The sequence below is a fragment of the Gallinula chloropus genome, assembly GCF_964237585.1.
Source record: "Gallinula chloropus genome assembly, chromosome: 2".
NCBI lineage: Eukaryota > Metazoa > Chordata > Aves > Gruiformes > Rallidae > Gallinula > Gallinula chloropus.
The window spans coordinates 127,575,595-127,598,899 of record NC_140086.1 but is presented as its reverse complement, the minus strand read 5'-3'; the positions used below and the strand labels follow the sequence as shown (position 1 = coordinate 127,598,899).

Sequence of the window (23,305 nt, the reverse complement as noted above, 5' to 3'; positions counted from 1 at the left end):
CGTAAGACATGCTACTCTTGCCAATAAAGACAATTTGGGAGAGCTCAGAACATGGTGCAGATACCTGCAGAGGATTAGTCTGTGGGGGCATGGGTTGAAACCTTTGTGCTTTCTGCATTCTAAATCATGTTAGGCAGAGGGACGAACACATAAGCAGCTGGGGATGCAATAGGGCATGTGCTGTGGCACAGTTTAAGGTATATAGAAGAGATTGGGACAAAAATCATAGATGCTTATGCCACTATTCACGCCCAATTAGTAATAACAACTAGAAAGAGGCTGGAGGCTAAGGAAAAGCCTCCTACACAGCTCATTAATTCAGAGCTACAGTAAGAGGTTGGGTTTCCCTGTGTAGATGCACACCTATTTCCCTGCAATCATACATTTTCACTGAGAAGAACATTTGCTAGAAGCCAAGAGAGAAGTAACTGTAGACTTTACACACAAGTATCACGTACCTTAGCCATGAGTGTTGTTCCAAAGCCACCTTGATAATTATTAGCAGATGGTACTCCTTCCATCACTCCAGGAACAGGATTGTATGTGTCGCTTGACCAACAGCGACCCGAGCTCATATTTAGGATTTTGGCCAGCAGCTTTGGGTCAAGGCCTAATCTGTCAAAGGTCAAGGAAGAGAAGTGTTAATGTCAAAATGCACAAGACATGGGTGACTTGTTTTATATCTTAGGACCTTACCATCATTTCTCTCCCTTTATTATAAGTAATGAAAAATGACAGACTATTGATATTGGGGGTAGGGATGCTGTGTCTTAAATTAAAGAGCATCAATCCACCATTTAAGCAGTAGGTTTTCAGAGCTTTTTTCCTTTTGCATTAAGCAAATCCCCTTCACCTAGCAATTTTGGAAGTGCAAGCAAAATAAAGGTCCTCTGAGACCAGCAGTTCCCTCATACTTCAATTACTGAAAGGCATCTATGTTAGGCTACCTACTGGGTCACAATATGTGTTTTTCGAATCAACATTATATTCCTTAAAGAACAAAGCAAGAAAACCACAAGCAAGTGTGGAAGTGTTAAAAGTACTTGTGCAATTTGTTTACACTTGCACAATAGTGCTTTTTTGATATAAGCAAGATAATTCAAATGATCCTGCTCTAATAAGTGAACAAAACCTCTACACTTCTCAAAAAGTATTAATATGCATTCTTACTGCACATTCTTTGCTTTGCTCTTATTAAATCTCCATTACACACTCTTGCCTATGAGGCAAGCCTGCCTCTCACTGTGACATATGTTATCTATTCGCAAACATACATTATAGTTATGGGTCAACTGTTGATAAGGTTACTGATCCTGATAAAACAAAGCTTGTCCTAGTAGAAATGTCATTTGTTCTATCATGGGGCTGATGGCATAAAATGCTGCTCAATGTGGACCTTGAAAGTATTTAAATACGAGATAAAATTAACCCTCTTAAGGATTCACATTTATGTTGATATCAAGTTGCAAGTGTAATTTTACCAGCAGCAGTTTATCCAGCCCTATACAAATGTTCAGTTACACTCGTAACAAAGGAAAAGACAAGGAAATTGTCTCCAGTAACAACAGAATTGCAACCTCCACTGCCATGGACAAGCAAAGTGGTTAAAAATAAAAGGCCTTTTCCATACAATTCTAGCAGAGCCCTTACAGAAGTCAACACTCTTTACATTAGTGCTTACACTGCAGAGTTTCTGCAGATATCCATAACTGTGGCGATCCTAACACTGATTCCAGGCTCAAGGTTTTAATTTGTAGATGAGTAAAGCTTATTCCCAGTGGAACAGCTGCTAAAATTTATGTCTATTTATTCCAATAGGCATGTTGGATTTGAAAAACTACATTTAAGATGGTGGGCCCTACAGCATGGTTCCTGTTACCATAACGGCATGTGTCTCTGCAATTTTGCTCTCCTAATGCAAAGCAAGATCACTTTCTGTACTGCAAAGGTAGCTTTTTACTATAACTGCTGTGCAGACTTATTTATGACTTGCTGCAGCAGCCCCTGGAATTCAATGGAAAGTCTCCTGCTGGCCTGAATGGAATCAGGTTTTATTCTCCTCCCCAATTTTTTCCAACTCTCTGACTCAACTGAATGCTTTCAAAAGCCATTCATCTAAAAAGAAAAAAGTATTTTCCAGCACCAGTATGTTTTCACCATATTGTAACTGTATTTTTATCTTGTACAGGGCATCAAAGTCTTCCTCAAGAGCCACTCTGAATAACCGCTTTAATTGCTGTCTTCCAAAAAGCCTGCACCAGGAGCAGACGCTGCCTCAGCTTTCAGATACAAAGAGGCTGCCTTTTTGGCAAAGCAAATCTCTCAGCTTGTTTGTTTCCTTATCATTGTTACATCCAGATCAGTATTTTTAGCAATATACTGCCTGCTTGTGCCATATCTAGCTGCCTGCAGAGACCCGTAATTACAGCTGTGAGTATACCGCAAGACAGAGAGCTTATTATTTCAAAATACATATATAACCCTCCCAAAAATGACCTTCTTACAGCGTTAGAACTACCTCTCTGTGGAAGCATACTTTAAAAGATATAGGCGTGTTACACAGATATGTAAAACACCGTCAGTGCTAGCTCTGGCATATTTTTGCTCCAGGAAAAGAAAGAGGAAGACAGTGTCAGTTTAAATCCCTGCTTCTTCAAACTTCGCTGCTCTTAAACACCAAGCAGACTCTCTTCAGGAGACCCGAACCTATTTTTTTTTTTCTCCTTTGCAGCAAGTGTATCATTAATAAGAGCAAGTTAGAAATGCTTTGCATTTCATCTTTCTGAGGATTCATCCACTGGTGCATATATAACTGACAGTTAAAATTAGACATATATTAAAATCAGTTACTGAAGAAGTCCTCTGTCTTCCACTGTGCCCAAAGCTTGTAATGGTCTGAAACCAGCTAGAATATACAGTAATTGTCATTCAGTGAGAGTCTATCCTAGAAAGTCATGCTTCAGTGGAGAAGACTGAGTTTCCATTTGAAATCAACAAATTAATCCAAGACAGGTATCGGAAAGGGCAAGTTTAATAGGAAGCAGCTACTGGGCTCTCAACCATGATAAAATGTTATTGCTGTTTCCCTGTAAATTGGCTGGGAACATATGATACTCTCTGCATAAGAGCTCCATTGCTGTTCAAGAGATATACTGCTCAAGCTATCAAAATGATGACAGTCTGCCAGTCCCCATAACAACTTGCCATTGGATGTGGCAAGAGCTCCTGCATGCACATGTGAATTTACAATTACCAAAACGTTCTTCTCCTGTATAAGCAGAAAAGAAGTTCATGTATTAACTGTACTTATAATAGAGCAAAAACAATTGCTTCCCTCAAATCAGTGCTTCTTCAATAACATTTCTAATGAACTGAACAGCAGAAACTCAGCAACCGACTCACATACAAAAAAAATGGCTAAAATAGGATCCCTTCGGACCACTGCTCAAAACTCAGGTTTTGCTGAGCTTTGAGAAAACAATGTACTGTGATTTTCATACACTCCTCCAAGAGTTCAGTCTGGAACAGACAGAAAAATTTAAACAGTTTCTCACAAAAAAGCTAAGTCCTGGTCTCATTTTAAGGTGAGACTTAAAACTGAGGTATCTGAACTGCTGAGTTTCCCATCTCAAGGTGCTTCAGATAAACACCATCTAAGGTTGCAAATATTCAAACAGAACCTTAGGATCCTTCTAACACAGCTAAAAATTACTTTGCTGTCGGTGCTTTATACAAGGTAAGTGCTTTCAAGTATCATTACTAACTTCCACAAGATATAGCTGCAGTCCCATGCTGAAGATGGCAGAAACACATTGCTCTTGGAGGAATTCTTTTCCAAGGCATCCTTTCCAAAATTTTCAGTAGGGATAAGCCCAAGGATAATCATTCCTTAGTCTGCAGCATCCGCTCCTCTCTCTGCTGTTGACTCCCCTTTCTGCTGATACCTTCTATCTACAGCCCAGGGATACTCACAGAACAAGTATCTGGAGACTGAAACTACGTTTAGACTCAGCATCAGAGGGCAAAGTTCTATTACTGTCTTTCCAGTTTATGTATGTAAAAGAGCAAGCAGCTGCAAGTCCCTATACAGTAAAATTGCTTAGGAAAGAGCTGTATTTGCAGCTTTTGACATAAATCTGTGTGCCACTACATTCCCTCCTTGTAGAGACAACTTTCTCTGCTGTCAGAAGTACAAAACTGGTTTTGCAGTGAGGTTATTGCCATAGAATAGTATTGCCATACTGTCCTCCTGGTCCCTTATACTCCAACTACATTAAGCAACCTTGTCCTATCTCGTGTCACCACATAAGCCTGTCCCTGAGTCTGTGCAGGCAGTTTCTGAAGGGACCGCAAACTGACTGACAGGCATCAACTTCCATGTGACCTAAACACAAACCAGGTATCAGCAACATTTAATTTCTAATCTTTATTTTGCTAGCATTGGATGTTGTTCCACTGGAACTGAGGGCTCAGGAAAAGTAAGCTACTGACACTGAGTTAAAAAGAGAAATAGTCTGTGGCTGTGGCCAGTATCACTTAATGTTTTTCTTTCTTGTTTGTGAAGTTTACATGTACTTTGTGTATTGCTTTGACACAGTAAGTCACTACACTCTTTTGCAACATGCACATTATCCATACAACTGTATCCATACAACATCTATTCAAGAATTTTGTACTAACAAGTTGCACTATCATGCTATAAAAAAAAAGAAACTACAAATGAAAATGTGAATTAATTTCCAGAATGTCTGCCACACCTTATAACTTTTAGTAGCAACATTCATAAAGCATCAGGACATTACTGGGAAAAAACAAAACAAGCATTTCACTGGTCAGAACTCAGGATGGGATATTTTTTTTACTTTAAATTAGTTATGGAATCTAAACCAAATCACTTCCAGTGAAAATGGCCATCTTCATTAGTCAATGAAGATGATTTGTGAATGAAGATGATGTTAAAGCAAAAAACAAGTGGAATATAAATGCATAAATCATATAGCAATATTACATATTTTTCTGGGAATTTATTGTGGAATCACTGCTACTAATGTCAGGTCTTTTTTTTCTCCTCACCACATTCTATTTGCTTATGTTGAAATTTGGAATAATGCTATAAATTCAAACCTAAAATAAGTAAAACAGTAACAGATGTAATTTCTCCATAAAATGAAAATTTAGGCTGCTTGTTTTATGAAAACATCAGAAAAGAAGTGGTTTATTAACGGATTAATATCACACGGTTTTGAAGACTCAGAGTATATAGTGGTTTCTGGAAGGTGCTGTATTATGACTTTCTGGTTGCATCTAGTTCAGTCAGCAAGATTTTGAATAATTAATTAAGCAAAATCCTTAAAACTTAAGATTTAAAAATGTAGCAGATATACACAGTGTATGACACGAAGATATTTTATATTCTATCTAAAAGTTAAGAACAGGTCTAAGCTCCACAATTCCTATTATGAATTTTTAGATTTGCTTTACCATTAGATCCGAGTCACACTTTACCAATTATGCATCAATCTGATAAATCAAGTTCAGCTTCCTAAATTCTTCAGACTAGGCAGCCATGGTAACCTTTGAGTCTTAGACTTGAAAAAACTCTAAATCTATTGTGTTTATTAATATAGCAAAATGTCTAATAATTAGAATTACAACTTTTAACTTGTACATTAGAAATTTGTATATGCCAAAGAGGAAATCTTTTACTCTAGTTATAAGCAGAAGTCATCTCTGGGATTTAAATCACAACACATTAAAATCAATGCAAGGGTTCTAAATTACTTCATAAGGTTTTAAATTACAGCCTCTGTCTTAAACCTCATGCACTAAATGCGATTCTGCTCTTTGTGTAACTCAGGTTATAATCAGCAGGTTTCTAAGTACAGTTCTTTCTTGATTACCGTGACTTCTGGGCAGGAAGGTTTGTATATTACCACATACACACTGGATTTTTGCTTAAAAATACCGAACACAAATTCAGCCAAAATTTAAACTGGAAAAGGATAAAATGAAAAATGAAAATTCAAAACAACTTCAAACTACTGTGGCTGCAGACATCAACTAATTTTATACAGGATTTACATGCCCGGAATATGTGTCTTCCCAACCTCTTGACTTAATTTTATCTTCAATTTTTACTCTAATCATTCTTACAATGATAAAAGATAAAAAATAGAATGAAAAATCAGTTGCATGTGCTTTATTAAGCGAACCATGACTTAAACCAGAACCTGATGAAAGCTTTACACTACACTGGATTACAATAGTTGTACACAATACTACTGTTTTTATTATGGCTTGATGCAGACACGCTTCAGTATCTTACAGACTCTCAATTTTAAAATGTAAATGGTACAGGATATTGATAAACCAATTAGCACTGATGCAAAGCAAATTCCTCTTTTATCTCAATTACAACATGACAACTTAATAGGTCAAGATAGTCTAACATCTGAGACAAGGGCAATTCAATAAAACAACTGCATCTTGATATGGTAATTAAGAGGAAATGTGAATCCATTACATTGCCTTGTGTATGTGTGCACATGTAGGCATTCTTTTTTATTTATTTAAGCATTTGATGCCCTCTTGCTGCTTTTATTGTGTATCAAATCCACACGAGCACACGGTCTAAAGCCCAGTTGATAAGTATCTACAATATCTGCAGTATTAACAGGACAATTTTAAGGATGCAACTGTGCAGATAAATAATTCATGAAGAGCCCTTAAAAGATACACAAGTGCAAGATAATCTCTTCAAACATAGGACTTCCCTGTGTATAAACTTCTAAATGATTTAGACCTGGCTAAGAAAATGTATGAAGGTTCCAATACTGTGATACTGAACTGGTACTTGCATGCACTGTATTGGAAAGCCAAACAAGATCTCAAAGACCACAGCAAAATAAGTAGGTTACCACTGGAAAGGAAAAATAATTTTGTTTGAGTATGCTGCCACTTAAGAGTCAGATGCATCATCTGCTAGAAAAGAAATAGTATTCTCAGCATTGACAAGAGTGTAGTGGAGCATACTCCAGCTATTTGACGAAGTAGGAGTTTTGGCAATTAGGACAAACAGCAATGGTAAAGTTGAGCAGGAAGGTAGATGTTCTTTTTTATGCTTTGATCTTAATTTGACATACACACTGTACTAGGAGTTTTACTTTACAATGTATTTTGGAACAATTCAACAAAGTAAGCAAAGCCAACAAGAGCCATACGGGAGTATAATACTCTGCATACACTGTACATTATCTTAGATTACAAACAGAAAGTTATCTCCACATTATCTGTGCATGTTTATACTGCAAGTCAAACAGTGTTGTACATTGTGCTACAGCAGAACAAATAAACTCAACTTCAGATGCAGAATGCAACAATCTATACAGCCAATGCAAGAGAACATTCCGGTTCTGAAGAGCCCTACTTTAGTTGAATAATCCCTTCAGCATGTTAATGGCTTTATAAGAGAATTTCTGGCAAGAGTTTATCTATGCCATCTAATCATTTCAGTGAAAGTCAACTGTAAAACATAAAATAAGTTAACACAGAAAAAATATTTCAATCCAATATAAAAATCAAACAAACCTGATTCCAAGATTCATAGCTTCAGCAGTTCCAATCATACTGATGGCCAAGAGCATGTTGTTGCAGATCTTTGCAGCCTGAAAACAAGTTAAATTGTCACTTAGTTTCTGCATTTTCAAGGAGCTAAGGAATCTTCTTTAACTAGGTCTGGGATGGTATGATCAAGTATGTTCTAACAGCTCTCTTCTAAAGGTAGTGTCAGTAAAAACATATCTACAGTAGCATCAATGAAACCTGTACTCTGGTTCCTTCAGAGATCATGAAATACTTTTTCTCTAGTACAGTATAGTAAGTATATGTGGCATGTAGGGGCTCTTTGTCGTTTAGAACATTCAGATCTAGACTGAGAAGAAGTAAAATTAAAATCTGTCTTCTAATAAATGTCATCTCAACTAGCCAATGTGGAGAAGCACGAGGTCAGATGTTTTGGTGCTAAACTGTACTACATGCTGAAGAAGACTGCCATGAGGTTATTTTATAAACACATGATTGAAGACAAGTAAACATGTATGAAGATATATTATAATGCATCCAGTTCTGGAATAAAGCAGTGGGCACCATCAAAGAAAAATTAAGCAACTAGTAACCCCTCAGGAAGCATCACCTGTCCGGTTCCAACCTCTCCACAGTAGACCACGTTAGAACCCATGCATGTCAGCAACTCTTTGGCAGCATCAAATTCTTGTTCCACTCCACCAACCATGAAAGTAAGGTTTCCAGCTCGAGCAGCTCCAACCCCTGAATCAAGACAACATTAATAAAAATTAAACCAAAAAAACCCAAACCAACCAAACAACAAAAGCTTCTTTTTTCAAAAAATCCCACAAACCCAAACCAAGCAAACCATCCAATCTAACCTCAAACAGCAAAAAAGTTATTCTGTTAGAAGTATATCCCACTTAAACAGGACATTTCTGTTTTCTTTGTTTCCCATTAATAAACAAAATTATGCAATAAAAAGAATAGAAAGATAAACAATAAAAACATAACTAAGCCACCATGGCAACCAAATTTGTGCACAAAAGGTTCTGATCAACTGGACAACCAGAGCAGGCTAATCAGAGCTGCTCTCAAGTGAAAGCCCTGAGCCCACGTAAGTGCTCTGTCACAGGTGAAGAATGAAGTGGTCAGTTTGAACGTCCTTTCTGATATCAAGGACAGTTACACTACAGTTCCCCACTCTGAAGGATTAGAATAATTCTGGTTTGCTTTCCCAAAATATTTCAGTTGATGCACTGTGTCTCTGTAACGAATGCACCATCTTCTGAAGTCACTGAAGAATTTCAGACGAATTTGACAGATCAAGGTCTCAAAACCAGTAAATAACTACCAACTGTATGAAAATAGGCAACAGAAGAAATAGGCTCCCACTAATGATGTGCCTGATCAACCTGTATTATCACCTAGAATTACAGAATCACAGTATTGTTTGGACTGGAAGGGACATCTCGAGATCACATAGTTCATCTCCCTGCTTGAGTTTCCCCCCCTGAGCTTTCTCTTTGTGCTAAACAGTCTCAGCTCTCTCAGTCTCTCCTCATAGGAAAGATGTGCCAGTCTCCTATCAGTATTGTGTCCTATAGCTGGACTCACTTGAGTAAATCCTTATCTTTCTTGTACTGGACTAGTGAGGCCAGAACTGGAGCACCCAGAAGAACTTGGTCAGACCCAGAGCTTAAATAAAAATGATTTCAGACTATACACAACACTGCTGCTCCTAGAACAACACTGTTGAGGTACTGAAATATCTATAGTGGTAAAGATCTTCCTGCTCAGGTTGAGAGATACCCGATTTGCGGCCAATCCTTAATCTCACTTGAACACCTCCTCCCTGGGCAACTCAGAGGAACTGGGCTAAGAGTAAAACCTAGATTTAGAGCTAACACAGACAGGTCATTGTCATCTTGTTGGCTACCGGTTTACTATGTACATGACCGCAAAGATTGCTACATTAATAAACACAAAGATTTTCATTCCAATCCTCCAGCTATTTTTATTCAAACCACATAATGGCCTTTACCACTAATCCTGTGATCTGACCTGCAGCAAATTAAGTAGACAATTTAAGTCAAAGCTTACAAACAAAATCCAGTACTATCCATCATAGGTCAATAGCCTTGTATCTAGATTACAGACTGCTAAATAGCTTCAGAGAGTCATTTATTAGAGCAAAATTAATGCTGACAATAGTTTTCAGCTGGTTAATCTTCTGACAGCTGCACTCTCTCACTTGTTCAAACACTTACATTTCAAGTAGAAAAAATAAATGAGTTAAGTAGAAAAAAAAAGAGCAATTTGTTGTATAATGCAGAAGGCTTAGAAAATTCTCTTTTAAAAACAAAAAAACCTGTTTACTTCATGGCAAATTTTATCATCTAGGGTCCCTGCCAACTATCAGATATTTTATCAGAATTAAACAAGCAACGCAGCAAATCTATAATGCTGGCAATTAAAAAAAAAATTGGCAGGGAGTCCAGGAGTACAAGAACTGTAACTTCAGCTAAAAATAGAAATAAAAAATCATTAGACAAGAATGCACAGCTTTGTTTCACAATCACAGATTCCACACCAACAATACAGGCCAGCAAAGTATTATCAGCTTCTAAGAACACTAAAGAGAGCAAGGGAGAAAGCAGGGCAGCTAATGCAATTTTAAAAAAGCACATGATTATTTTTCATATTTTGATTTTTTAAAGATCTCTTACCACCTAAGATAGTGCTGTACCACTGCTGATTAGGGTCAAAAGACCTTCAGCATCTATTGTTTCTCATCCTCAGGGAATGCTTTTCTGAGAAACTGTATTTGTGATTAGCATGTGTAAGATTTCCTCTGCTGCAAAACACGACCGCTGGAGTCCACGGCTGCAGTCCCACGCTCGGCTCCTCTAGGATGATCCCCCCACATTTGTCTACAGAAGCCTTTAAAGGAGGTGACACCTGCAGATCCCACAGAGTAGCTCAACTTCAGTAGGTCATACCACCACCAGAGTTTTTCCCAGAGATTCAAACTGACAGGAATAGGTTTGCAGAGAGATCTAGCTAGTGAAGGGACATGCAAAAAAAACCCAGTATCTGTGAAAAAGGATGGTGAGAAGTCATAGAGTAGCAGTATGGCATACCCACATGGCATACCCACATGGAGATGGGTTTACCACTCAGGTAGTAGAAGGTTTTGTACTAAGATCTGAAAAATTCTTTTATCAAAGAGGTACATAAAAAACAGCTTCTTCAAAGCATCCTAACTCTGGCTGAGTTATCTGGGGGGAAAAGATTAGTTCAGTCCATGCACTTCTCACTTTGATTGCCACAGGATTGTTCAGTGAACCCGACACAGAGCGTTAAGATTTCAAAATTTTAGATGAAAGTGTGAATGGAGTTTTAGGAGCCCTCAGATGACAACAGCAACTGGTCATCGCTATCCTGGGACACTCTGGAGATCATTTCAAGTTTTAGCCTCCAAGCCAGGCAGCCTAGTTCAGCAGCCATCCTACCCTTACATCTTCACTTTTCGTTCCTTACTACTACTGCATTTAACATCTTGGAAAAAAGTCTTGTCATTTGCCACCGATGTTTCCAGTTACACAGAAAAAGTCTTACCTCTATGGCTACATCAATAAAACCAGTTTGGTTTCAACCAGCTTACTTACTGTTAGGAATACAACTGACTAGAAGAAAGATGTGAATGTAAAGACGTTACATGACAATATCTGCTTTTGGTTTCAGTTTTATTACATTTCCCTAAGAAGGGCAGAGTGCAGATGAGTCATAAGGAAGTGATATTATAAGGCTATGCATTAAGAGCACCATCACGGTGGTGATGCTGAAAACAGTTACACTGCTGAAAACGCAGAGCACCCAAGCATATCCCTGTGCCAAAATATTTAAACCACTGTCCTGCTGCACCTGCAGATAAAAACATTTGTTGCTAACAAAGTTGAGAAGAAAAACGGAAATGGTATGAAAATAGCTGCTTCAGAGACTCCAAAGGACGAGCTGGAGTTGAGGGCTATAACATCAAGAAGCTTAGGCAAAAACCCCATTTATTTTGTCACTTTTCTATCCAACATGTAGTCTATTGAGCAATATTAACAACTAACTTTGTGATCTAAACTGGATAAAAAAAATAAACAAGAAAAGAAGGACTGGAGTTTTAATCCTCTCTCCTGGTTTACAACGTCACACCCTGAAGCGTGGGAGCTGAGGCTTTGCCTGTTACACTTGGGGAGTGCAAGGGAACACTGGGCCTTTATTCCCACATTTTTGCTTTAGTTGCCTCAGACAAGCAGTTTCTTGTCACCTTTGCTTTCTTTCAGTTAGGTTGAACTTGAGAGCTGGCATTGGTGTATCTTGTGCATGTGTGTGTCTTTCAAGAGTCACACATGTCGGCCAAGCAGTTGTTTTTAAGCACCTGCCCACTCACATGAAATACTCTCTCTTTTGCAACTCACAAAAAATCTAAACCAAGATACACAAGGAAAGATTAACTGAAAAGGTTACTATTCTCTTGCTACATCTATAAATCCAAAACCAATTAAATGGTATGTATGGGCATCAAATCAGCTACAAATCAGCTACTGGAAACAAAAGGAGAATATTTTAAAATTATACTATAAATTTAAAGTAACCATGAGGAGACTAACCATTTTATAAAATATAAATAGGGTATCAATTTCTTCTACTTGCTTCATTGACAACGTCTGCCATCCTCAATCTATCTCCAGGAAACAAGTAAATAGAAGAGTGTCAGAAAAAACCCCAACCCTGCAACACAGCAGACTCGAAGCCTTTCTCCCTATTATAAAAATCACCATCAAAGCTAGACCTATGAAGCTATTCTGCTGCCATATAACTAAACCACAGTAAATCACTTAATTTGCTCAAAAGAACTTAAATGTTTTAACCAGTCTGCCATCAGCGGAGATAAAGAAGAGGGCCGATGGGACCGGGCTGCAATGTGAGCCGTCTTTAAAATGCAATTGTTCTAATCATTTTCTACAGATGCAGCCTCACAAGGGGCTGCTGTCACAGGGACCATTTACGACTTGTTATGGTGTCTCTATTGTTTACCAGCGACATTCGCTAAAAAGGCGACAGCTGGGACAGAAAGCTGCTCCTCAACGAACAATATAATCCCGTGAAAGTAATCAACAAATTTAAGGGTGTTAATTAACTTTACACTTTATCATGTTCAATTAGTTGTCCTTTCTCGAAAAGATTGCCGTGCACAATCGGTTTAGAGCGTGCCATGTTTGATTTGTAAGTGATCACTGTTTCTGTTTCAAAGTCCATGTCAGATGTTCTCTTGGGTTTTGGTGACACAGATGAATGGCTCCGCACATGTTAGGGGGTGATCTGGTTTAACATAAACCAGCATAACATAACCCCTTGTTAACGTACCGCCGGCCTTTCCGGAGCCCGAACAGAAACACCCGCGCAGGCGGGCGCACACATACATGCACAAAACCCCCGCGGCAGCACCGCAGACAATGAGTCAAAGTTTCCGTTTTTTTGCTGAGACGCGAAGACACAAATAAATGGGCAATTTTTCATCATTATATCTCAAAGCAAGACTCGTCTTTTAGGGGCACGCTTGGGATCATTTCTTCCCAGCAAGATCCCTAGTTCTGCCGCATTATGCACTATGCACAAGCGCCTTGGTACGTTTTACATAATGCACACTGCCTCTCCTAATGGCAGCCGAGCAAACGCTGGGTAGATGCGCCAAGTTCTTGCTTGTATCGAATTCTGTGATGGCTTTTAAATGCCTGAACTGCATTTCTAATGGCAGGGATTCTGGAAGAAAGTCGAATTAACCTATTATCAAAATTTGCCAGTGTCGCTTTAACGCACCCACTCCTGCCTACTAATGGGACAAGGCAAAGCTCCTAATGAAGCGACAATGTACTTGGAAGTGCACCTTAGTGAAAGTCATTGCTGTTTCTCTCTTCTGATAAATAGAACTTTGCATCACCGTCCCTCATAAACTAGTGATGTTTGAACAAAAATGGAAATGGAGGTTTGGGTCAGCGCTTTGAAGATTTATACAGCGAGCACGCAGTGTTACTCCAGACAAAAGCACGCTTAAGGATGGAGAAGCATCTCTTTTACTGCACAATCCAATTATACAATATCTTAAATAATGGCTGTGCAAAAAAAAGAAGCCTAGTAGATTTTTATTCTGCAGCAACAGGCAAATTAAATACGCATTATCATCATTATTTAAGCAGTTACGTTGTACATAAAAAACAAACTGCAAAAAACCCACCCACAAAACAAAACAAAATATAAATGCAAAGAAAGCCCAACGGAAAAGTTGTTAACTCTGAAAGCTAATAATGGACTAGGTTAAATATTTAAGAGGAAATTATAGACTATATCAGAAATAGCTGAAACCACAAAACAAAGCAGTAGAAAACATTAGTTTTCTGCTAGGAAGAAGATCTGCAGGGAGAAGGGAAGCGGTCGATAGATCCTTAAATTGGACGCAATAGCTGTTCTTCTATCCCAAGTTGGCAGCTGCTACATTTGCAGACCTGGTTCATTATTTACCCATAATGACCATCAAGCTCCAGTCAAAGTCAGATCACAACAACTGTCAGCAGCTCTTTTAATTAGCCTTGTTTGAATTCAGATAAATATCACAATGGCCCAGCTTCTGCTGAAAAAGCAACAGAAGACTGCAAGGAATAAGCTGCTCTGACTTCCTAACAAACAGCATTGTGAAAAAGTCCCAAGAACAAAAGTTTGGTTTTTTTTTTAATTGAAGAAGGGATGGTGATGTGCACATTATTATTTTTCCCTCATGCGATATTCATATCACGACCTGCAATTCCTATTTATGGGCAAATTTGTGCATCTCAAATGCCAACTCAAAGCGTTACTCCACAATCTAAAAGGTAAACTTTAAGAGATGCTTTACAGGTACTAATTAAATCTCTAACCTCTGTGAAATTGTACGTTTTGAAAAACTGAATCAGAATTAAGGAATGCACATATTAACAGGATTATCCTCTCTCCTAATTTATCTCCTTCTGTTTGTTTATCCTCAGGGAACATAATCTTCTGTTGCATCAAGCCACTCTCATTCTCCCTGTGTCAGCAGCAGAATAATAATTCCCTCCTCCTCCTCCACCCCCGCCTCCCACAAGCACAGGCAGGAATGAAGAAGAGTGGATCAGACTGTGTGCATCAGCATTAATGCTCCACGCAGCTATTTTCCTAGCAGTAGCAGAGATTGAAAGAAAGATGCAAGAGAGGTGTGCAATATGCTACCTGTTCTGGATAGCCCAGCATGAGAGGGAGTAATTAAACAGATTTTTGCCTCTAAGAATAATATGAAGATGCAGCTAGAGAATGCTTTAATAGCCTTTATTTAGCACTTCCCCTGCTGTCATGGTTGAGTCCCTATTTTGCTAGGTGCTGTCCGAAGACAAAAGGCAGTACCAAACTCTCAGGTCCCACATGTCAAGCTGAGGGGTGCCGGCTATACACACAATGCTCCTTGGGGGCCTCAAGCACAACACGCTTAGGGATTTACATGAGTCATGAGGATACACGTATACAAAAAAAAGGTACATACGTGTGTTGCAGTAGCAGAGGATATCCCTTTTGGACAGTGAAAATATTATGTAAACATCATCTGGAGCTCAAAGTGAAAGGTGGTGTAGAGGGAAGGATAAAGAACCGATTAAACAAAATAGGCAAAATGGTAACAAGAAGTTTTATGCTTTTAAAGGAAGCTCTGAGTGGAATTCTGTACAGATTAGTACTTGTACTTGGTCATAGACGCTGGAATAAAAATCTTCAATCTGATTCAAAACACAGAGAAGACTATGCCCTCTCAATAAATCATGCAAAAACTGAGTAGAAGCTGTTGTTACGGCAGTTTAATATGAAGGGAATACATCAGGACAATTTTACGAGACGTTATTAAGTAGCCACTGATGCCTCCAAAAGGATTAGCCAAAGAAAATAAGTTGCAAAAAGCAAATACATACAAAAGATACTCTAACTTTTTCAACAGAAGTACAAGCTGAAAGTCCTGATGAGATCATTCTGTCTGCAGCAGTTTTTTAAAAAGCATTACTTTTAGTTCTAGTCATTTCAATGTCTAAGAGAAACATCAAAGCACCCTGAAAAGTTACCAAGTAAAAAGGTTAACAGCACTGCAATAAAGTATGATTGATTAAATTATTTGATTGGTTTTGATACCCAAAAAAATGTATTAAAACCATCTAGAAACCTAAGTTCATGCCAGTCATCTTTCCTGTTCTCTCCCTTTAACACAGACTCCACCACAACAGAAAAAGCCCTTAGGTGTTCTTGCTGGAGTACCAGATGTAGCTACCCCTTTATCCATTCCTAGTATTTAGGTACATGGTCTAAATCTCATTTAAGGCTGCAGACCTATACAGAATTATTAGAACTTAACAACAATTACTGCAAGTTTCTACCATCTCGGACCGCAAAATTAACTGCATACAGCTTAGCACAGTTCAAGTAGTTATTTTTTTATTTCAACATCAGCAAGAAGATGGAACAGGAGCAGTGTGTCTATCCAACACACCAAAGTTTCAAAGCAGAATTGAGGTCAGTCCAAATGTAAAGCCCACGGGACTAAGCTATCTGGTTAACCATACCCAGGTTCTGAGCCAGCACAGCATCAAATAGAAGAGAAATATGAAAAATAAGAGAAACAAACAAAAACACCCTATTATCTTCTTGCCTAGCACTACTGTTTGAAATCCGAGTGGTTTAGGGGAAGTCTGAAAACAAAACATGAACATGCACACAATTTCTCAAGTACATGGGCTCGTGTTCAGCCTCCGTTCAATTAAAATTCAGCAGACAGGCTCTAGCACAATTCCCATCTTGCCTGGATGAGGCTGTATTATAACAGAAAACCAAGAATGTTTGAAAGAAAAACAAACTGGCAATTTTTAGTATTATTGTTTACATATTTCTCTGGTATTAGAACAACCGTAACAAGATACTAATTCCCTTTTACAAAAAAGAAAATGCTTTAAACACTTCAGTCCTTTATGATTTTCTTTAGCATGTTACCCTCATATATGCCCCCAAAAGCAACAAAGCACTGCAGCATGGTTTGTTTTTTTTTTCTGAATAAAGAAGGCATTAAGCATGTTGCTAAAAAAAATTAAATAAAAAAAATAATCACACTAAGGTATGCATTTAAAGTGTATTACTCAACAGGTACGGGTTCTAGTGCTCTGCTTAATAAAAGGTTTGCTTCTTAGAAAGCCAGCTGCAGAAGCCTAAAGTCAAGCAGGTAAATGTCTATCGATACATTCATTAGTCCTTTCCTGTTATACAGGAAAATAAACACATTGTAAACACAGAAAAATAAAACAAGAAGCTTTAAAATGGTGTGGAACAGCACAGCATACCTATTCCTAAGCACTTCTGGTTTATCGAAGCACTGAAGATGTAGCAATGCCATGCTCCAACCCCAAGCAGTACGGGCATATTTACGTTTACAATGTTTAAAACACATCTAATATCTAACAGCAGCAATTTAACAAAATTTTAAAATATGGTATCAATGTGTAGCCAGAAAGAATTGTCAGGCAGCTAATTTTAAAATAAATTAATTTCCAGTATCTTCTGCTGAAGTTGCCCAGCTATGAGTTTTCATTTTATGTTTTGGGTACAGGACATCTGATACAGCTTTACCAACTGTAATCAGAAAGAAATGCTTAAAATTAGGAGTGAAGAGACTGCCTTGAACATTTTTTAACAAACTTTTGAACATTGTCCCTTAAAATGTCATCAGTGGTATGAGGACCAAGAACTTTTTTGATCATTTGAACCACAATCAGAGTGCACTGCTTCAGACATGCCTGTCCTTTCTGTAAGCGCTCTGGCATCGAGTCCTGCCTCTGGATACAGTAAACAACCCACACAGCTTCTCCTTTAGAACAAATGCTTAATTTTAAGCACGCCTAACTCTATATCCATAATGTAACAAAGCATTTTCTTCTGGCCAGTTGCAGTATATTCACAGTTCATTCTCAAGTTTTTTATTCGGCAGTGAAAAGGCAAAGCAGTGTAACAGCGCAGGATGACAACAGCCTGAATTGGAAAGATACAGAGCTTCCATTTAAGGAATCCCTTGGTTATTAGGCCTTTCCCTGATCTATTTCCTGTTTAGGGATCCTCTTCACATAATTCTATTCTTACTTCTCTGCAAAACAGATAGCACATCTCTTTCAGAGAACTAGATTTTAGCATTGCCTTCCAGCCTAAAACGCAGAGTCGTTTTCAGAGTTATCAGATGTACCCGATGCCACCTTTTCAACGAGTTCAAACTCTTGTATTTTAATTAAAAGTCATACTTCTTTATGTATGAGCTAGTTCTAAGTTTAGTATGGAAATATTTTAAAGAAGAGATAGTGTTTTTACTATTAATTTTATTGTTTCAGGATGAACAAATATGCAATCATATGGTTTAAATTTACAAATCTTTACATGCTCCAAATGCTGTACTTCCATGAAACAAACTGTACCGGATGACAATTTAAGGAGACCCACTATAAAATACTTTGTGTGCCTCTTTTTACCCACTAACTGTAACTATTCCGACACTATAGCTTAAGTAATTTTGCACAAAAATCAAATTAACCTTTTTTTCTGTAATGTAAAGGTGTCTAAAGTCAATACTTGCTCTGGTCTTCCATTAAAAAAAAAAAAAAGAAAGAAGAAAAAAAGAAGAGTAAATTTTGCCTAGGAACAGAACCGAGAGGGTAACAAAGTTAATTATTTCTCATAATCAGTAATTATGATTAGATAAGAGAGTCTTTGGTAATGAACTGCTCTAATGATGGAGGACCTCCATCCTAAGAAATATAATAGTACATTAACATAACTGTGTATGCAAAGTACACAGAACCGCTGCCACAGTTAACTTGTCATTGAATGATTAAACAGGAATTCATAATTAGAAAAATCCAGTGTAATTTATTGGCCTTCCTGACAGTTCTGGTTCATTAGAAGTTGATTACCGAACAGTGACCTCTAGTGGCCCACGGTTCCGTCATGTTACTTTGTTACTCTTGGCAGCCTTTAGTTGCTATTTAACCTAAAAAAAGAACCGAAAAAAAGGCAACTTGAGGAATTTAAAATGTTTCCCTTCACGGTTCCATTTTTTTAAAATTCTCCTAAAGCATACAGTGTGCTAATTGCTTCAGAAAAAAAGGTTTTCCTTTCTGTAACCATTTATATAAAAGTATAAAAATGCACATATATGCTTAAAAACCCTACAACTTCCCAGTTTTAAAGTTAATACTGAGGTTAGTATGGGTCTCACACTAATTAGTATTTATATACTGATTAAGTATTATGTCTTCTAAAAAATATATATATTATATTAAAAAACCCCAACTTCTCCTGTGGCAGTTACAAAGACCCTGAGAAAGCCGATACTTCAAGTAAGGCTTCGTATCTTAAAGCGAGGTGTCTCTAAGTGTTGCCTTTGAACAACAGTCCCTTTTGAGCTGAAACAAATTATACTGGCTCAGATACTGGGCAGAGGACAGGGAGGGAGAAATCTCCCCAATTCTCTGCTCCAAGTAGGAGAAAAACACCCAACATTTCGTACTAATTGACAAACACAAGCCTTGCAATAGCCTTAAAGCGAAATTAATTTTTAAAGAATGCAACTTAAATTTAAGGAAGATTTTGCATTTAACTGCAAAATCTTTTTAAAGCATTTGAGTGGGAATTTTCCCCCATTCAACACAGTTAATACACTGTTAAGCTATTTAGGCAGTCTTGTATTTTAAATGTTTCCATTATGATAGAGATTCTTTTCCTTGCACTAAGACAGTGGCTATTTTTTTTCTAAAAGTACGAATGTTTTTCACAGGAAGTAGCACATCTGAAACTAATATAGAGGCTCCTGAAACACAGTTGTAAATAAGAATCCGTTCTCAGTGAATACAAGCTATTTAGATTTCAGTTGCTTTCATTTTGCATCTTGTTCTCTTTGCAACACTTAACATTTCAGAAATGATGCGCATATATTTTTCCTCACTTGTGTCTAACAAGGAACTGGATGCAAAAATGATGCCCCTGTATCAGAGAGAAGCTAGAAAATGAATTCCACATAGTCCTGTTCCGTATGTAAACAGATTTTTCACAGAGAACTATTCCAGTCAGAAGTCCATCACCCTTGTATGCTGGAAACAGCTTTAACAATTGCCATAAACAGAGAAATGGATATAACTACAGGATAGAGATCCCCACCCCTGACTTTCTTGTGTGTGTGTGTGTGTGTGTGTGTGTGTGTGCATGCATACACACGGCCTTCTAGCTGTTTGTGGCGATGATTTAATATAGTGACTGGATAATGAGCTGTGCTCCCCGCAGCAAGTGAATCACCATTTAATGCTATTATCAACAGTTCATGACCCACCGGCATGAAATGTCAGCCTGATTAATCTGAACACTACTGACCTCAGAGAGGAAAAGCTACCTTATTGTCAGAATTTAATATATAATAAAATCATACACAGAATATAAATACCTGATCAAGCAAAAGCATTAACAGAAAAATCTACTTTCTTTTGCTCTAGTGTTTCTTTTAAACTTACTAAGGCCCATTTAAATTTTTTTTTTAATAAATACTTTTGTCTAGTCAAGCAGGAAGCAATCCATTAGGACCTATTATTTTGATGTACAGTAAAACATTTCAAAATGGCTGTCCAAATACAAACCCCAGGTTGATACAAATAAGAAAAAAATTAGAATATGCTAGTGTAGGACTTGCTACTGTCAATTCATATCACGAAAGCATCTGAAATTTTTCTTGCTTTTCTAAGGTCAACAGGGCAATATATATACCCATCTGTATATAGGAAACAGCTTGAGTGATGCTGCATAGCTCATAGAAGAAAGCTACCTTCACTTAATAAGACAAATACATTTCAAGAAGATAGAAACTTGTGACAGTTAGTAACATTCATGAATATAGGGACACCTCCTCCTCCATTGTATTACATTTGCAGTGAAGATTTTTCCTTATGTAATTCCGTATTATGATACAGCCCCACTCGACAATTTTTATAAATTTATCTCTTCTCCATGGAGAATAAATAATGTAAAAAGAGAGACACACAACCCCTTCCCCTTTTGCCAGTCCCAGTGAGGATGGTACAATTTTGCTGTAGCTTCACCACATCTCTCTTTAACTTAAACTGATTAGGAGTCTTATGAAAAAAATACAGAACTTTTAAACCAGCTTTTCAGGATTCTGTACAAGCTGGTAGGACTATATGGCATTTATAAGTCAAATTATACTGACACAAGCACAGTAACTAGCATGGTTATTTGTTAAAATGCAGTACTGCAAAATAGGTGAAAACTGCTGCAGCTACTTTTAAACTGAAAATAGCAATGATTTCACCTCCACTTTGTATCATTGTCACCCAGTCCTGAAAGGGTTAAGGGAATTTCAGGACAAGGGACTGGAAAAGAACTGAGTGCAATCCCCAGAACTGCCCACATATGAATGGAATGACTGTGGGTGAGATGAGAAGCATCACTCCAAGTATTGACTTATACCCACCGGCAGCCAAGGAAAGAAGAACATGTCAAACTGACTTGACTAAAACTTGGACAAAACATGAGCCCTGATGTCTGAACTCTCAGTTAAGAGCTCTGTTGGAAATGTAAAGAAGGAATAAAGGAATTCTGGACACTCATGCAGGAAAGTAACTGATTTTGCCAGCACAGACATATGTTTAAGCTTTGCTTTTCCATTCAGAAACCAAACAGTTCTATGCCAGTTGACTAGCAAGTGTTGGCTTGTTTTGCAAAGGCTGTCCTATGTTGCTGCAAATGCTGTTAGCTGTAGTGTGCCCAAAGGGGTAACAATTTCTGACAACAGTTTAAAACCTCTTCTGCAGCACCCCTCCTCTCAATTTACAGTGGGAAAGAGAAGTTTGCCATACAGTAGCACAGCTGTGGCCCAATCCCTTGTGGAAGCATCAGACCTAGTAATAAGCATTAACACAGAGGGGCTGTAGTTAGGTCTCCACCAAGCACAAACTGTACACCTGTCTTCTAGAATACCTCTAATCCTTTCTCTTATGTGTAACTGATGGTCACCTTCACCACCACAGTGCTCTCTTACTTTGTAAGTTCGCTCAGCTATGAGTCCTCCAGTTAGATTGCACCTTTGGTTCTCACAAAGCTCTTCCGTTATCCAAAGCTTCTTTGGCCCCGTGCTTCCTCACTGGTCCACTCATTCTACAAGCCCTTTTAAAGACTCTATTTGCCACTGCCATTTTTGAGTTTGAGTAAACCCCATTTCACCACATTTGTCTCCTAGAGAGGAAATGGTACAAGGGAGTGGAGACTTGTTCTTCCCCCTTCCAAACAGCTGCTTGACACAACTGCAACAGAGCAGTTCAGACTAAGGTAACAACCCTCCACAGTCCTATGTTGGACAGATGCTACAAGCCACACCTGGTCCCAGATTCTGCATACAAATAGGGTGTCAATGATACAATATGTATTAAGTAACAGTTTAACCAGAATTCCCATGTTGGACAGACAGATTGTCAAAGCATTTTCAAAATATCTTGAAGGTGGTGGTGGCGGCTTACCAGAACAGCAACAACATGGAAGAAGACAGGATTGATGAACTTAGAGGAAAAAAAGTGACCTGTCATTCTCGCCTGAAGGTGAGCAGATGACAATAAAACACCCCTCCCCCCAAATTTTTCCAAACCCTGTGTTGTTCAGTCTATTTACCTGCTGTGTTTACCTCTCAATGGGACAACACCAACTCTATGAGGTTCAACAAGGCCAAATGCCAGGTCCTGCACTTGGGTCACAACCCCATGCAATGCTGAAGGCTTGGAGGAGAGTAGCTGGAAAAGTGTGTGGTGGAAAAGGACCTGGGAATATTGGTTGACAGTCAGCTGAATATGAGCCAGCAGTGTGCCCAGGCAGCCAAGGCCAACAGCATCCAGGCTTGTATCAGAAATGGTGTGGCCAGCAGGACTAGGGAAGTGATTGTCCCTCTGTACTTGACACTGGTAAGGCTGCAGCTCAAATACAGTGTTCAGTTTTGAACAAGAAAGCCACTGAGGTGGTGAGGTGTGTCCAAAGAAGGGCAATAAAACTGGTGAAGGGTCTAGAGCACAAGTCTTACGTAGAGTGGCTGAGGGAACTGGGGCTGTTTAGCCTGGAGAAAAGGAGGCTGAGGTGAGACCTTATCACTCTCCGCAACTACCTGAAAGGAGGTTGTAGCCAGGTGGGTGGGTGTGTGTTGGTCTTCTCTCCCAAGCAGCAAGTGATAGGACAAGAGGAAATGACCTTAAGTTTTGCCAGGGGAGGTTTATATTGGATATTAGGGAAAATCTCTTCACCAAAAGAGTTGTCAAGTACTGAAACAGACTGCCCAGGGAAGTGGCGGAATCACCATCCTTGGGAGTATTTAAAAGATGCGTAGATGTGGTGCTTAGGGACATGGTTTAGTGGTTGGACTTGGCAGTGCTGGGTTAATGGTTGGACCTGATGATTTTAAAGGTCTTTCCCAACCTAAAAAATTCTATGATTTTAGAGTGGAGGTGTATGTAGTTATCAAGTAAGGGAATAACTACAGTTTGCAAGGTGGAGAGGCAAGGATAGAGGACAGAACTGCATTCTGTTTAGGGATATAGTTGAAAGGGAGGACCACAAATGAAGTAGA

At 38.4% G+C, this 23,305-nt stretch overlaps 1 protein-coding gene across 1 annotated transcript in view; it reads right to left on the bottom strand.

The window, feature by feature from the left end:
- Nucleotides 1-23,305, bottom strand: part of HIBADH (3-hydroxyisobutyrate dehydrogenase) — an 80,333-nt gene that overhangs the window by 5,615 nt on the left and 51,413 nt on the right. Inside the window, exons 5-7 of the mRNA XM_084260217.1 lie at nt 8,192-8,325; nt 7,588-7,664; nt 459-615 (exon numbers count right to left, since the gene is read on the bottom strand). Coding sequence (XP_084116343.1) covers nt 459-615; nt 7,588-7,664; nt 8,192-8,325 — 368 coding nt within the window. The remainder of the gene's footprint in view (nt 1-458; nt 616-7,587; nt 7,665-8,191; nt 8,326-23,305) is intronic.